This window comes from Melopsittacus undulatus, chromosome 6, assembly GCF_012275295.1.
Source record: "Melopsittacus undulatus isolate bMelUnd1 chromosome 6, bMelUnd1.mat.Z, whole genome shotgun sequence".
Classification (NCBI taxonomy): Eukaryota; Metazoa; Chordata; class Aves; order Psittaciformes; family Psittaculidae; genus Melopsittacus; species Melopsittacus undulatus.
The window spans coordinates 51,734,124-51,751,250 of NC_047532.1; the positions used below are offsets into that span (position 1 = coordinate 51,734,124).

Sequence of the window (17,127 nt, forward strand, 5' to 3'; positions counted from 1 at the left end):
CCAGACATTTCCAGGCTTGGCTTGGCTCCAGCATGGGTTTGTGAGGAGGATAACTCACACTCACCGCAGAGGCTGTTACTACCCCTGGCATTGTTTGCCCTGTCTTTTGCCTTAGTGTTTAATACAATTTGGGGCACTCTGAATTATTTCAAGGTGAAATGTATGAGTTCTAAGAGAGGATGTATCAAGCCCTGTTTTACAGTGAGGACCAATACTGGAAAGATGGCTTTCAAGCATACCAGTCTAAGCCCCTTTCAGCCTGCACCCAGCCCCAAAATACCCCTCATTTCTGCTTCTCACACCTGCAAGGTTCCTTTGCCTGCCTCCTGCTTTTTGTCTTCTGCCTGTCCCAGCTTCCCCTGGTCTTTCTGCTTCCCTTTCACAATCCACAAGAAAACCAGAGTTGGCCAAAGCCCATCCGCCCACAGAGGCTTGTGCGTGGCTGCCTTTGTAGTGAGTGGTGGCAGGGATCTGTGCCCAGGGTGGTTACGGCTGTGGGATGTCTGAGAGGCCACCACCCATCTTGCCCTGGGTGAAAGGGATAGATGGAGGGAGGGGTGTTGCTTCCTTGGTTTCAGCAGGGCTGGACTGACCTTGGCCAGCCATATTTGTCAGGGCTGGCAGGGGAATGTGGGGTCATGGTAACCTGGCTTCAGTCACATCCCCTGGATGAAAGCCAGGAGATCCTGCTCTTTCTGGAGATCCTGCTGCTTTACCCCTCTGCCTCTCTCTGCTGTCCTCTTTGCAGTCACAGGGATAGGTACAGTTTCCCTAATGTGTCATGCTGAGCACCTGCAGGGACAGGCAGGGCAGTAGGACAGGGCAGGAGTACCTTGTTTTGGCCTGTGATGCCCTGACTCCATGGAGATGAGCAGGCAGTGCATGCAATGGGAGTGGCACAGTGAGGGGCAGGAGAACCCATACAGCAGGGAAGAGCCAGCTGGAGCATCACTAATACAGCAGCAGGAATACAAAAAAGAAAGGGCTTCTGGGCACGGCAGCAGGTTTTGGCAGCATCAGGTACAGTTGCAGTTGGAAGTGGTTTGTTGGGCTGGTGAATGGGAGAACTGGAGGCTCTCAGATGGTGCCACTGATGGGGCACAAAGTGTGCCTTCAAGCTCATTTGCCCTAGCTGATGATCTGCATGAACATCCTCCTTGTGGTGATTTACGAGCCCAGAAGCATTTATTTTGAGCAGTGGGTGCATTTGCCCTTGCTACTATTTAAGTGCCTTAAAGCCATTGGCTTCCAAGGGCATTCAGTGCCTGCAGGCTGCTGGCTCTTGACTGTGGGCACCCTGCAGCCTAAGTTTCAGGGAATGTCAGCAAAGCTCCAGCTCTCGCCCAGCCTAAAACATAGGTGTGCAACACACATGGGCACACAGGGAGAGGCTGAGCCCAAAGCTATTCCCCAGGATGGATTTATGCTTTGGAAGCCTTATGGGCTGAGGAGTGCACCCACCCAGCTGGAGGCAGTGCATCCCTCTCTGACCCTCACCCACCTGCACTGGATGTGTGACTTGGAGGAAAACTGGAACTTAAAGCAGGGCTGTAAATCTCCCTGGAAGCTGTTGGGGAAGTATTCCTGAAGGAGGCTATTTTGCTTTGGGTTGCTGTGCTCTAATTCTTAAAAGCTTTGGCCTGCAGATAAAAAGCTTAGTCTCTAATCCTGTTCCACAGGAGTGCTCCTATGGAGAGCAGTGCAGAAATGTCTTGCTCTTCGCACCCACACTCTTCTTCCCCTCTGCATCCAGCCTCTCCAGTTCTGCCATCTCTCCTCGCTTCTCCATCTTTTCATGCAATGATTCTGGGAGTACCCCAGGTGCAGCACCCATTGCCGTGCCTCTGACCACCTTCATTTACCTGTGGCAGTGGCAGCAGGAGGCTCCCTACAGCCCTGCCAAGAGCTGTCTCACTGCCAAGGACATGGCTTATGCTCTGGGGAGGAGCAGCAATGCTCTCCAGTGCTCACCAGCTCTCCTATCTCTTCGTCCCCATCCCTGTCCCCACTTCAGGTGTCTTCGACAACTGCTCACATACATCCAGCGATAAGGGCTGGGCGCTGGGCATCCGCGCCCTGCAACTCAGCGGCAAGAAGGACGCCCGCTTCTTCTTCTCCCTCCGCACAGACCGGGCAGCCACTGCCACCGAGGTGACTGCATACCACCGATACCACCCCGAGGCATGGACCCACCTGGCTGCCAGCTATGACGGGCAGTGGATGACTCTCTATGTGGACGGGGCACGGGTGGGCCGTGCTGGCGGGCAGGGGGGACCCCTGCACAGCGCATTCATGGCCTCCTGCCGCACGCTGCTGCTGGGGGGGGATGCCTGGGGGACTGCACATGCTTTCCGGGGACATCTGGCAGGACTAGCCTTGTGGCAGGGTGCCCTGTCCCAACCCCATCTCCAGCGTCCCTTCCTAAAGGGGGCAGCCAGGGGGGCAGCAGGGCTGGCTCTGGCTGCTGGCTTTGCCACACCAGAGGAGCGCTGGGCACCCTTTCGGGAGGGTGCCTTCCCCCAGCAATGGGTGCTGCCATCCCCGCCATCACCAGTCCTGCAGCCGCTTGGCCCCCCTCCCTGCGGGCAGACTGCCTGTGACAACGTGGAGCTGGTCTCCCACTACAACCGGCACTGGCCGCTGCGCAGCTGGAAGGTGGTGCGGTACCGGGTGGTGAACCTGGCAGAGGATGACGGTGGGCGGCCAACAGTCAGCCAGGAGCAGGTTTGGCGGCAACACCGGGCTCTGAGTGAAGCTTTCCGACCCTACAACATCTCCTGGCAGCTCAGCTTGATGGAGGTACGCAACTCCTCCCTGCGCCGCCGCGCCGTCCTCCTGGGCTGTGAGCCCAGCAAGGTGGGCAACGAGCGTTGTGACCCTGAGTGTGAACACCCACTGACTGGCTATGATGGTGGGGACTGCCGCCGGCCCGGCCGCTGCTTCTCCTGGAAGCGCCGTGATGGCATCTGCCATATGGAGTGCAACAACATGTTGGATGACTTCGATGATGGTGACTGCTGCGACCCACAGGCCACCGATGTAACCAGGACATGCTTCGACCCTGATTCACCCCAGCGGTAGGTGCAGGGTTTATGGGGAGGTGTCACAGCAAGGGATGGGGTGTACCCTTTCTCTGACAACCAGTCTGCACCTGGATGTTGCTTCCAACTGGTGCTTTTCCAGTGTGGGAAGGCAGAAGGGTGTTTTCCCATGGGACGGGTATGCTTGCCATTGAGGACCAGTAGATCCCACAACATGGCATGGCACCCCTCTGTGATGCCCTGCCATTAAATTTTGTTCCCCCTAAAATGAGTGGGTGTGATGGGAAGCCCCCCTCCCCAGTGGTATTCCCAGTGCAGAGCTGCCAGTCTCCGGGGACACACCAGGACTGATGGTGGGCAGAGCAGCTCTGTGCAGAGTGCTGCTTTTCCTGACCTCCCTGCATGGGATGCAGCAGGGAGGGGCACCAAGGCCCCTTCCCTTCCTTCCATGGATGTGTCCAACAGTCCGATTTCTTAATCTGTATCCCAAATGCCTTTGCAAGAGTGCTGGGGTGGGGAGAAAGAGGCAACACTGCTAGGTGTGACTGGCAGGTTTCGGTAAGGTGGTGGGGTGTTGTGAATGAGCCTCCCTGAATGTTGCTGTGGGCAATGATGCCTGTGGGTATATGGTCTTGGCTGGGTACTGGCTCCAGCTGATCAAACCCTGCATCTCAAAACCAAATGTGGCTGGGGAGCAAATCCCTTTCTTCAGGCAAAGGCACAGGGTGGCTGCTTGGTGCCAGAGAAGGATATGTGCCTTTACTGCATGTTGCAGGTGCAAAATCCACACTGCTTCTTGGAACATCAGTGCACAGCATTAGGGAAGACTTGATGCACCCTTGGTGGAAGAAGCAGCTGGGGCAGGATGGAGAGGAGGGAACCACCTGTGTGATGGGAGAACCTGGGGTGGTGGGGACAGTGTCCTTTAGCACAGTTGGTGGCTTGTACACACCTGCCCTCCTCCCTGGAGCCTCTGAAGTGCCGGCAGCCCTGCTGATGGCTTCCAGCGCTCGGGGCTCTGCCAATTGTGCTTTCTGGCTGGAGACAGGGAAAAAGTCATGGCTTTTGCTATTTATTTATTTATTTATTTTAAGCTGTTTCTGTCTCGGTGTCAGGGAAAGTTGTTGATTCCCTGCTGCTGGCTCCTGGTGACAGGCAGAGGTGCCCACAGGAGCAGGAGTGGTGCAGTGAAGATGGCAGCATCTGGGAAGAAAAGTTGCAGGGGAGGGGGTTAGGGGCACATTGCTTCTCTGATCTCCTTCTTCCCTCTTCCTTGTTTTTTCCCTGGTCTGCATGAGCAGGTGGGCTGTAGCCATAAATGGTTTTTCCCAAGCCTGTTGCTTCTCTCTGCAGCTTCCCAGGTGAGACATAGAGGGAGGAGGGAAACAGATGTCCTTGCTTAGGCAGAGGTGATAAGAAGAGCAGTAATTCCCTTCCTCCCTTCCTGAGCCTTTCTCACACATCCTTCAGTCATCTGAGAAAACATGGGAGGAAAATGGGGAGCCTTTCTTCCAATTGACCGCTATAGCCATGGAGCCTCAAACCATGCCTCTGCCCAAGCACCCCCCAAGAAGATGCCTCTGGAAGTCTTACCATTGCTACCCTGTGCCTGCTTGTACCCTTGTTTCCAATCCCTGTGAGCGAGTACCAGTGCTTTCCTGAGCACAGGGGAGATGAGCAGCACTTCTGCCTGCACAACAGCTCTCAGCTCATCATGGCCATGAGCACCCAGTGTCACTCAGCTTTTGTTTCAGCAGGGCAAAGGCTCAGTCCTTGCCCTCTGTGTGCAGTTAGAGAAATGTTTTCATCCTCAGACAAGAAAGGCTCCACCTTAAATTAAAAAAGGCCAAATTTTTGCTGGTATGAATCAGGACTTCCATTTGTCAGGATTTTCCCCTGAAAGTTGGGAAAGAAAACAGAACAAAAGAAAACAAAAACCTTGCTTCTGTGGGAAAGGAATGGCAAAATGGGAGCACTAGGGAAATAACAGATCTTTTGCAATTTTATTTCCCCAGACCTCATTGTTCTGTGCAGAAGACAAAACTGATTGTAGGTTAAGCTCTGAGAAGCAAAATCTGGTGCACCCAGCATTTGGGAAATATGGGGGCATGAGCTGAATCCTCCTGCTGCTGAGCTCTTCTGAGCTGTCTTTGGACAGCTTCTTCAGAGAAACTGGTGGACACCCACCCCTCCTATGCTCGTCCCTGCTGAGGGTACCCTGGCTCCTGGGGAAGAATATATCTGTCTCTGGGAAAACTACCAGAAATTGATAGTATGGGTTTGAGAAAAAAGAAGGTGAGCTCAATCTCACACAAAGGCATGGCCAGTGTCATTCCCCCAAGGCTGGTGGATGAATCTCAAGGTACACAATGTGACTTTAGCCCAAGGGGTTTTGTTTGGACAGAGGTCCAGCTGAGTGAGTTCCTCTGGATTTGCTCATAAGATATTATACTTAAATGAGCATTTATGAGGAGTGGGGCGGCTGGGGAACTTACAGGAGGATTTTTAGGGTGGAAGCCAAAACGGGAGAAATAATGTGAAATGAAATTTAACAAACTGTGGAAAGGCAGCATGATAGGAGCCAGGTGCTGCGATGTGAACAGCAGCAGTTGGTCTGTAACTACAGGAGAGGAAGCGAGCAAGCTGGATGCTGCCCCACTGAGATGCCCAGGCTTTTTTACGCCTGCTGGAGAACCATGTGCCAGAGCACAGGACGGAGCTGTGGCTGTGGGAGAGCTGTGGGAGAGGGAAACTCTCCTTCCAGATCAAGGTGGCAAGACAAAAATCTTGGGATCTTTTTTTATGGAGTAAGTAAGTTCTGCTGTATTTCATTTCAGGGCTCTCACAGAAAGGGGTCTGGATGTGAATGTTTCTTAGTTAGCTAAAAATAATCCAAATGAGACACTCAGAGAGAGACACTGGACAATTTTTTACTAGCATTGTAGACAGATTTAGTCTATTTTGTTGAATGGTCTCAATACCTTGTCTTGACTTGCATGACCTTAAGCACTTATGAAAAGTTTTTACCATCTTAGCACATCCCTCACTTATAATCTCCTTTGCTCAGACTGCAGCTTTTAGACAGAAAAATCAGGAGAATCCTTAGGAACAGCGGTAGCTCTAGTACTTCTTAGCAGGTGCATATCTCAGTATACTTCCAGGGCCACACATCATGCTAGCATATACTGTTGCCAGTGCTTAACAGGAGAGGAAAATGGGGTTTGGAAAGAAGAATTATAAAGCTCTGATAGGGTGGACCCTGCTGTAGCTGAGGTAGGAGCTGCCCCCAGCTCTAGGATGGGGGATGATGCTGAAATGATGGCAGTGTTACTGGGCACATCACCAGATCATCAAGCCATCTTGCCATGTCCTTCCTGCACCTCATCTAGTAGCTCATGGGACAGGATAAATCCCACTGAGCTCTGAGCCAGCCTCTGTGTAAAAACCATCAGTGGGAGTATGTGCTTGTGGCTGGAGGAAGACTAGAGCTCAGGTGAAGAGCTGAGTGTAGACATCCTTGCAGGGCACCGCAACAAGAACTATAGGAAGAAAGTCAGAGACTTCTCATATGCCCTGACCCACCATATGAACAACAAGGAGATAGGCAATGGCAGGAGAGCTGCCTGCTGTCATCCTTCACCCTTATTTAAAGCATTTTCCAGGAGTTGCTGGCAGTGCAATGCTAGGGTCTGGAGTAAAATTTGCCTTGATTTGCAACATGCGTGTTCTTGCAGTGCCTTGAATGCTGTTGTTAATTGGTACTCTTAGAAGGAAAGCAACAACAGCTCATTAACAGCAATTAGCACTCAGTGAGGGTTCCCCTTGGGCAGTTAGTCAATGAGAGTCTGGTGTGTGACACAGTTAATGTGAAAAGGAAGACTGGAGGGGAGTCTGGAGAGCAAAGTGTACAAGGGCCAGAGCTGCTGGGCCTTGCATCCGACTACCCAAAGTAAGAGCAGAAATAACCGAAATGACAAAAGGAGGTGAAAAATGATGAGGCATCTCCAGTCTCTTGGTGGCCTCCACTGGGATGACCACAGCTGTGATGTTAAAGTGTACCTGATTAACAGGACACTTGATGGGCTTTAATGCAAGCTTAGCTAGCCTCCCTAAGGGAAGGGTGCTTAATTGGATTAAGGATGCTTGGGAGCCTCCTGCTGTTTAAGTGCTGTCTTCAAAAGCTGATCCATATTAACCTGAACTGAGTGTCTGTTGTAGACATCCCTTTTTCCCAAGTGGATGAATTAGTTACTCTGAACAAATTACTCTAGCACTTAAGCAGCCCACTGTCAGGAGATGTTGAGCTGGATGTGGCTGGACAGGTAGCATAAAAGATGTCAAATTGAAAGCAGGTAAAGCATGGATGGCATGTTTGGGCAACAGATGATGGGGCCAGACTTTAATCCCAACAAGATGGTAAAACAACATTCAAAGCAGCTGCTCAATTTCCCTCTACCTTTCCTTGCTAAAGGAGACCTTAGCAGATCTTCCTCACGGTGAAATGGAGCAGGTATGTGCAATGTTATTTCAAAATTAGAAGCCTCTGTTGAATCACAGAATCCCAAGGGTTGGAAGGGACCTCTAAAGATCACCCAGTCCAACCCCCTGCAAGAGCAGGGTAACCCAGAGTACATCACACAGGAACTTGTCCAGGCGGGAGGTTCTTCTCTGCCCATCTCCCCAACCTGTTGAGATTTTTCTGAAAGACACAGCACAGCACTCAGGGGCAGCAGCCACTTGTCTCAGTTTTGTATTTTCAGCAAACTTGCTCAGGAGACACTCCATCCCTTCATCAAAGTCGTTGGTGGATAAGTTATATTATACTGGACCCTTGGGGTACACCACTAGTTACAGGTCTCCAACTACACTGTACCACTGACCACAACCCCCTGAGACCTGCTATTCAGACAGTTCTTAATCCTCCTTATTATCCACTTGTTCAGTCCATGCTTCCTGAACTTGCCTGTGAGGATGTCATGGAAGACAGTGTTGAAAGCCTTGCTGAAGTCCAGGTAGACAACATCCACTGCTCTTCCCTTATCTACCCAACTAATTTTCTCATTGTAGAAGATAATCGGGTAAGTGGAGCATGACTTCCCTTGGGTGAATCCACGCTGACAACTCCTGATCATCTTCTCGACTTCCACATGCTTAGAGATGGCTTCCAGGATGAGCCATTCCATCACCTTTCCAGGGACTGAGGTGAGGCTGACCAGCCTATAGTTACCAGAGTCCTCCTTCTTGCTCTTTTTGAAGACTGGGTTAACTTTTTTGTTTTCCCAGTCCTCAGGCACCTCTCCTGATGGCTATGACCTTCCAACAACATTCCAGTCATGCGAGTTGTACCACCATGTTTCTGTAGCTCTAATGAGATCAAAGCTCCATGACTGCACGTAGGCCTGGTGTTTCCAAAGAACAGTGTCTCAGGTGCTGGGCTCAGGTCTTGGGGATTGGAAGTATGATGGTGAGGAGATGGGTGCTTTGGAGACATCAGAGGTGGCAGTGGTGGATTCACTGGCTTCTGAGCTTGTTGCTTCTAGTCTCTAGTAGACCTGCTGGGACTGGGGAGGTACAGTAATAAACAGGGCTTTTTGCTGGAGCTTGATGGTTTCTTGGTAGGTGCTTTAAAGTTTCATGAGTGTGGTTGGATTTGAGATCATAAAAAATGTATTCTTTCCTTGTAGGAAAACCCACTCCCTCTGAACTTTCCCATTGATTACTGATTTCAAAACTTGGCAAGGATAGAAGGGATTGTCCTTGGTAGAGCCCATTATATCAGGTGGGCAGGTTGCCTATCAAGCTGCTTGCTCGTGATGGGACTTGGAGGCTTCATCCATATGAATGCACTTCTGGGTGACTCAGCTTGTAGGTGAAGATCCCAGATTTGCTTTTGACCTTCTCAAAGTACATTGGATAGTATTTGGCATGTGACTACCCCTTAGGAAGTATCTGGTGCATTGTGCCAAAGGTGACCCCAACACTGGGATTTTTCTCCCAGGAAGGAGGCTCAGGGTGGTGAGATAATGCATGCAGTGTGGGATTGGTTGGTGTGACTTAGTGGGCTCTGCAGTGTGTTTACATTTGTGCTACTGGGGAACTCAGTAGTCAGCCTCTGGTTGCTGCCTCTGCTGTCCTGGCAAGATCTCTTTTGTTTGCTTAATCTGCCTATTCTTAATTTCTTGTTCCTTGTTTGCTGTGTAGGCTGCTCCTTTCCTTCCATGTGAAGCAGTTGTCTGCCCCTGTGTCTTTTGTATCTTCCGAACTTCATTATAAATGAGGCTATGAGTTGAGCATGCCAAAGACTTCTTTGGAGCTTTTGGTCTCACAAAGATGTCTGAAAGGGAGGTTATAACTTCAGCAGCATGAGCTGGTAGATAAAAGGAAATATTCATGTCACAGTGGATCCTGGTGGGACCAGACCTCTGTTGTGTTATCCCAAGAAGCAGAGAAGCAGGGCTAGAAGAGGAACATGAAAGTGTAGAGGTGTCCAGGTCCAAGGGCTGGTTCCCAGCCCCTGACTTTGATGCTAGACAAAGCAGCTTGCTCTGTATAGCAAGCTACAGCATACAGCTGATGTGCTTAAATCTTCTGTATGTTTAGGGGTGCAGTAATGCACTCCTTTGCTGCCCTAGGTAGAAGGTTTGAGGGCTAATTTCCAATAAGCCTCTACTGAAGTCTCACTCACTCCTGCAAGCCTTCCTGAGCTGGGAGCTGCCAAGCAGCATGTGCCTCGAGGAAGCTGTCAGGTCTCCCCAGGGATGACTGTCTGCGGGAGAGGGGGAACATGATCCTTATGTGAATGAGGGGAGAGCACTCCTGCCCAGCGGCTGTAGGCAGCCTGGGTGCTTTCGGGGAAAACAGCTGTCCCAGATGTGAGCTATTGTTCTAGCAAACACCACTGTCTCGGGGGCTCACTTGAAGGGGGCTGATTGTATCAGGATGGCAATTGTGAGGGAACAGTGTGTGTCCAATGGCTGGTGGGGTAGGGGGTGTCACTCTTTGTCCTGATGTTCAGCTCTCCCCAGGGCTCCTCCTCGTCTGATTGTACCCTTGCCCACAAGTGGCGGACACCAGCTGAGACCCTGGGCATGCTAGAGAGACCTCAGGAACTGAAATGACAGAGTGGCAGGGAGCTCAGCAACCATCCTGTGGGACATCATCAGCTTGGCATTGATGGGGTCTCTGGGATGAATTAATCCACATTTGGGTTGGCAGGCTGATCCATGGCCATTGGAGCAGTTAAGCAAACACACTGCTTTTAGTTTTCCTTGGCCCAGCTGCCTCTGTTATTTAGGAAATCAAATTGCCCCTTTGCAGAGGGGCAAGAAGGAGCGGCTCTGGCAGAGCCCAAACCCACCAAAATGGCATGAGGCAGAAGACTTTGCTGGGAGGCTTTGAGGAGGGCAGGGATGCTGAGCCTTTGTGACTGCAGCCTGCCAAGGGCTGTGCTGGGGACCAGAGGCAGCCTCTGTTATTTTTTGTTGTTTGTGGTTAACATATGATTGTTACATTACAAAACTTCCCCAATAAATTATCTCGCATCCTTTTTATATCCACAAGGAAGGCATTTTTAGAATGCTGGCTTGCGCGTGCCGTGCTCCGGCTGGGACACACGATCGCCTGGACCTAAAAATAAGTTGGAGGCTTGGGACTTGTTTTTTTGGGCTTTTTTAAAGAAAATAATAATAATAATAATAATAATAATAATAATAATAATAATAATAATAGACAGGGGTAGATGTTTGGCTTGAAAAGATTTAGTTTCCTCTTTTTCTCTGTCTCAATCCCTCTCTTGATCCATATCGAGGCTAGTAGTTTTTGCTCTTTAGTGAGAAGTTTAGAGTGAATGCAGCAAAGCTTTGGATCTTTTAGCAAGATGACATTAGCATGATGGTAAAGAGTGTCTGAGAGGGATTTATTGACCACAGGACTATGTGGTTCCCCTTGCAGAGGAACTGGGAGCTGTTAGCTTAATTCCTTTGGGAGTGTCCTCCCTGCTCAGCAAATTCATCCACTGTTGTCAGTCCAGTCAAAGGGTTGTCCTTCTGCCAGTGCCCAGGAGCTTTCAGTCTGACCAGATGAGACCAGCCAGAGACTGGAAGGGTGGTACCCTCATCTTCTGCCACCCTTTCACTGACTTCTGTTGCAAGGCAATTGCCCCTCTGAAGGATGGCCATGCACATTGCAGCCTGCTTCCTTCACCTTGCAGTGTCTGTTTCCTTTTCTGCTGCCCTACTAGTCAGGGAGGCTGGGTGAAAAAGTGACTGACTTTTGCTTGTCACCTAATGGTCACCAGAACAGTTTTTGGAGATGATCTCAAGCTAGGGGCTCTGCCTCCACCATCCATGCAGAAGCTAGCTTATGGCCTCCCCCTCTGCACTATCCATGCCTTCTTTCAGGAGGGACTGAGCTGTTTCTTGATACGTTTTATTCCATGCTTCTTTCCAACCTCAACTATTCCTAGCACAGAGCTCCACACGTACTCTGTCTCCTGAGACCAGGCACAGAAGATGGTGTCGAGTTTGATGTGCATCATACTCAACATTTTGGCTGAGACAGGCTTTAGGCACATCCTTGCTGGCACTGTAGGGTCATCTTCACCATTATCATCCAGTTCACAGCTCTCCCTCTTTCCCACCTCAGATCTGTCCTGTAGAGGAAGATACTGTGGATGATGGGTGGGAAAGGAGGACAAACCTGGTGAAAAGCCAGATACTTGCTTTCCATTCAACAGCAGTGGGATGTGGGTTTGCAAACACCTGCCTGTGCTGCAGACAAGGGTAATCTTCTGCAGGGAAACTAAGGCACAGAAGTCTCAGACATCTTGTCAACCTTGAGTCATGCAGCAGTGAGGTACTGCCACTGATGCTGGAGCTCTGGCCTCCTGCTTCCTAGCCCCTGGATGGGAAAGAGGCATTTAATGAACAGAGGTGAAGGGGCTTAGTCCTGGCTAAACACAAGGCATTGATCTATGTTCTTATTTAAGCAACTCCCCTTTTTTCTGTCTTGCTTTACTGAGCCTCCTGGTGCTGAGACTGCTCAGCCACGTGAAGCCCATACAATGCTGGGGGAGAACAGGAGTGTTGTACCTACCTGTGTTTCACTCCCTCTGCTTTGGTCCAGCAGACTGTGAGCTGTGGTATAAAAACTAGCAATGGAATTCAGGACACTGACTTGATTGTGGAGACCTTAAGACCTTCCTGAACCTGGAATGTTGCTTTGTATTTTTGATGCAGGCAAAATGTAAAAGAAAGCTGATTTACAGGTCTGGTCTTGTGGGTTAGGTGGAATAGGGCTTATCTGTGCAACCTTAGATAGGCAAAATGTGCTGTAAAACTTGGTGCTGGCCAGGAATGTTTTTTATTTTCCATTGAACCAAACAATCCAGGCAGAAAGTAAACCATACCTGGCTTTGTTTAGCTTGGAGCCTGCTCTAGAATAACTTGCCACTGTTGAGTCCTGCCTCACAAAACCACAAGGGGCTGCAAACGTCTCCCCCGGCGCTTCTCACTCAGCCTCTCTCACATATGTTCTGTGTAACACCAGTGTCTCGCCAGCCAGCATCAACATTGTCAAAGGAAGACAAGCACTTACCCTGTGTGGTGGATAGCAAGTCTCTCCAAAGTGTGTTGGTGTGCCCTGGAGCCAGGATGCTGCCTACACTGGGCTTTGGAGCTTGGCCACCCAGAGTGATGATGGGCTCCCCTCCTTCCCCAGGCTGCTGCTTCACTGCCTTTCTCCCTGGCAGGGCTCCTTTCCTTCCCCTAAATGGTTCAAAACTGGATCTTTAGCTCTGTTTCTTCTGAATTCTTCTGATGAACTCCCCCAGGCACTACTGTTTCCCTGTTTTCAGGAATGATGTCTCATGATGAGAAAGTTGGGTCTGTTCAGCCTGGAGAAGAGAAGGCTGTGTGGAGACCTCAGAGCAGCCTTCCAGTATCTGAAGGGGGCCTACAGGGATGCTGGGGAGGGACTCTTCATTAGGGACTGTAGTGATAGGACAAGGGGTAACGGGCTGAAATTTAAACAGCAGAGGTTTAGATTGGATATAAGGAAGAAATTCTTTACTGTTAGGGTGGTGAGGCGCTGGAATGGGTTGCCCAGGGAGGTAGTGAATGCTCCATCCCTGGTAGTGTTCAAGGCCAGGTTGGATGAAGCCCTGGGTGATATGGTTTAGTGTGAGGTGTGCCTGCCCATGGCAGGGGGGTTGGAACTAGATGATCTTGAGGTCCTTTCTGACCCTAACTATTCTATGATTCTATGATGAAAGCTCCCATGTCCTGCTTACAGCCCCCATAGATGTGCAGTACCTTCCTGACTTGCTAGGTACACTGTTAGCTCTTGCAGATGGCCAAGCGTGTGCTCTAGGGGAATGATGATGTGTTTTCAGAGACCACTGTGATGGTCTGAACATCATTCATGCCTGCCATGAGTCAGGGGATCAGTGCTGGGAGCACGTGAAAAGCCAAAGCCAGCAGGGTCCTGTCATCCAGGCATGCACAAGCCCTGGGGTTTGCACCCAGAGTCTGCACTTGGCATTGCTCCTTCCTTGCGTGCTCTTGGGGTTCAGGGCGTGGAGGTGAGTGTTGCTGCAAGCAGGTGGGATACTATGTTATGGATGTACTTAGGATGGCAGTAGGAGACACCTTACTTGGATGGAAGCAGGCAGCGACGTGCAATATTTGTCTCCTTTGCTTATTCCACTGATGAGGAGAAGCAATGGGCCATGGCTCTGAACTCTCTAATTTCTTCTTTGTGTGGTTTTTGAAGGGGAAGGTGGAAGGGAGCAGAAGGACAGATGTTCCTCTGAAATTTGGGAGTTTTCAAGTCCTTGTTTTTTTCTCTGTCTTATTCTATGGGGGTGATGTATAACCAGTCCAGCTGTCCTGCACATGCATGGCTGGGATCTCCTCTTTGCAATGGCTGAACCCACACACTGGTTTCAAACAGATTAAAATCTTGGGCAACTGTGCTCCTGCAGGCTCATGAAAAAGGCAACCAGGAGAGGGGAGCTGCCCCCATGATGGGCAAAGATGGGGAATAACTGCAGCTTGTGCTGAGCCTTTGTAGACCTTGCAGTGCTGCTGGGGTTGCTAACCCTAAATACGTGCCTTGGTTGGCTGCGTGTGAGTCAGTGCTTGCAGGCACCATGAAATAAATATCAGGGTTTACTCTGTTGCTTCCAGAATGGCATTCATTTGTAGCTCATTCCTATTGAAGTTTTTGGCATGTGTTAACCCCACATAAACCAAGATTTCTGCCTCAGAATTTCACTCTATGATTGTTAGCTGGGAGCCTGTAAATTCAGTTTAAACCCAGGATACTGAGGCACACGTGGCTCTTGAGCTCCCAAGGAGCATTCCCAGGGACCACTGGGGCTGCATCACCCATGGAGGATGAGAGATGGTCCATGTGTCCTCTGCTCCTGGGAGCATTCTGAAAGCTGGACTCTGCACTGCCACCTAGTCTAATGAAAGACATCCCTGTACCTTGATGAGGTCTCAGATGGGTCGTGTGTTTTAAGATGATCTCACCCATGAGGAAATGGTAAGCCTCTCTGAGGAAGAGATGGCCATGATTCACTCTGATAGAAATAAAAAGGACAAACAAGCAAATGGAAACTCCCTATTGACCAGGTCCCTGCAATTTAAAAGGGTTTTTACTACCTATTCCAGTATGCATTTGAAAATCATATGCATTTACTCTTACATGCTACAATCAGATGGTTTTTAAGCCATTAAGGCCATTGGGTCAATAACCAACATTTTCAAAGATCTATTAAATACCCATTTCCTTGGAAATAGAGCTTTTACAATTGATCATGGCTACCAACTCCCATTAAAATAACCCCCAAATGCTATCAACTCCCCCAAGATGTAGAGCACTAAAAAGCAGATAGCCAGGACAAATTTATCCCAGGGGAAAGTTGATGGCCCATTATGCTTAAGCAACACAAGAATTGTCACATAAGCCAGGAAGTTTATAGGACTTGCATGGATTTGTCCTCCCTGAGGGCATAAAAAGAAAGGTTCATGGGGTGAATCAGTAGTGCTAGCACAAGCTCAAAGCTGGCTTCCTGTGGGAAGCATTTGGCTTATTTTGTATTAACTTTCAAGTGCGTACAGGCTCTGTCAGAATCAAGATGCTTTAGGGCTGATGTGCTGTAAGAAATGCTGAATTTTTGAGCCATTTTTTGGTGTCACAAGGGTTTTCCATGTTAAATTATACAGGTGTGTTACACCTCTAAGGTTGTATGGGGAAAGCTGCTGGGAAGATTAAGAGGTCCTTGTTTCCCTGCCATGGGAAGGAAGCCCTTTTGGGCAGCTTGTGTTGTGTTGGACCCTAAAGCAGTCTGTGGAGGTGTGAATGTGGTGGGACTGTAGGCGATATCTGCAGGTAGGCTCTGGGTGAGAAGCAGCTCAAGAGATGAAACTCATAGGACTGTTGTCCTCTTCGGCATCATGATACTCAGCCGCTCATGCAAATTTCATACTGTCTCTTGAGTGGTGCTGCCAGTGATGGCTGCTTCCTAGGCAGCTCTTCTACTCACACTGTTAGTGCCTCAGGGATGGATTTTTCCAGGCATATCCAAGAGATGTGTGATGCCTTTATCCCTTGTGTACCCAGATTCTCTTTGGCTGGAGCCCAACACACAATGAAGCTGGTGAGAGACTCTTGAGGACTACAGAGGGTATTATTCTAGCAGTATGTTGCCTTCTGTGATCTTAGGGGAATGTCTGGCTGCTCCTCAGCTTTCCCTTCACCTCTTGCATGTGTTTTGTATCTGGCTGTGTTACCAACCCCTGTCCAGATGAGAGTCATTTGGATGTTGCTGCCTTGTCAAGTTGTCATCGTGCTGGCAATGTTTGTTGCATACCAGCGTAGTGCTGCACTGGAGTCAGAGCTCCTAGACCGTGGTCATGGGGATGCAAGTAGTCTTAACAAGTGCAGAAAGACTTTAGCTTTTGTCTAAAATAACATCACTCTGCAACTGCACTAAATCCAGAAATTTCAGGGAAGGTGAGAGTTCACAAATTCTAGCAAGGAAGATTCATGTATGCAAGCAGAAAGCCTGAGTCTGGAGGATTATCCCTTTAGACAACACCCCTCTACAGAGTCACCGTGGAGAGGAGTCCTTTGGTATGGTGAACTGGAACATGTCCACTTTGACTTACTGTCTGGAGAAGCATCTCTTCACTGATGATACAAAGAGTTTGGAGAGTTTGCTCTCCAAAAAGTATCCATGCCACTTGATTCAGCATCTGTCTTCATGGAGTAAGTTGTGGCTCTTGAGCTTGTGTCTGCTGCCTCAGAAGCAAGATTGCTGCATATTGCGTTAACCCTTTGCAGCTGTGGGTGAATGTGTAGTCCGCACACCAAAAACATTATTGGCAGGCTGGTGCTCGTTCCTTGGAAGTCTTAGGGATTCCTTGTTTGTCAAGAAGAGGCTTGGGTAAAAGGGGAGCCTCCCTGCATGGCGGGAGTAGAAAGAGGAATTCTGGTGGTTAAAGGACATGAAAGCAGAACCAGGAATCCCTTGTGACTTTATTAGATTATATGGTTAGCTGGAGCTGGCTTGGTCTCAAGTATTTTCCAGCTGTCCATGGAGGGCACTTGGACAGTTTCCACCCAACCCCACTCCCACTTCCCCTCTGAAATGTCTACAGGGAAAAGACGCCTATTTTTGAATTGCAATGGAATTCCTGTGGCATTACACACTGCATCCTTTGCAGTACCCAGGGAATTAATTTTGATTTATGGTGCTGCATGGGGTACATGGTAGCCTTGCTTTTCATTTGCAAGTGCTATCATTTGCCTTTCAGTAGTAATGGCCACTTTCATGGCCCCAGGATGAATATGGCTGTCACTAAAACGTGCCACTCTTGCTCCTCTTCTCCCTCCTTAAACCACATCAGGCTTGTGTTACAACTTCATTGTCCATTCTGCTGCCCAGTAGATTAGCAGATCCTCTCCTCTCTCCCACCTGCCCACCAGCAGTGGTCCTGTTGTTGAGGCAGAAATTGCTGCCTGGAAAAGCAGCAACCATTCTGTCTCTCCAGAGCATATCAAGTCTTCTCCTTTGGCC

The 17,127-nt window shown here is 49.6% G+C and overlaps 1 protein-coding gene across 1 annotated transcript in view; it reads left to right on the plus strand.

The window, feature by feature from the left end:
- PAPPA2 (pappalysin 2) overlaps positions 1-17,127 on the plus strand; it is an 86,432-nt gene that overhangs the window by 3,439 nt on the left and 65,866 nt on the right. Inside the window, exon 2 of the mRNA XM_034063795.1 lies at positions 2,015-3,077. Coding sequence (XP_033919686.1) covers positions 2,015-3,077 — 1,063 coding nt within the window. The remainder of the gene's footprint in view (positions 1-2,014; positions 3,078-17,127) is intronic.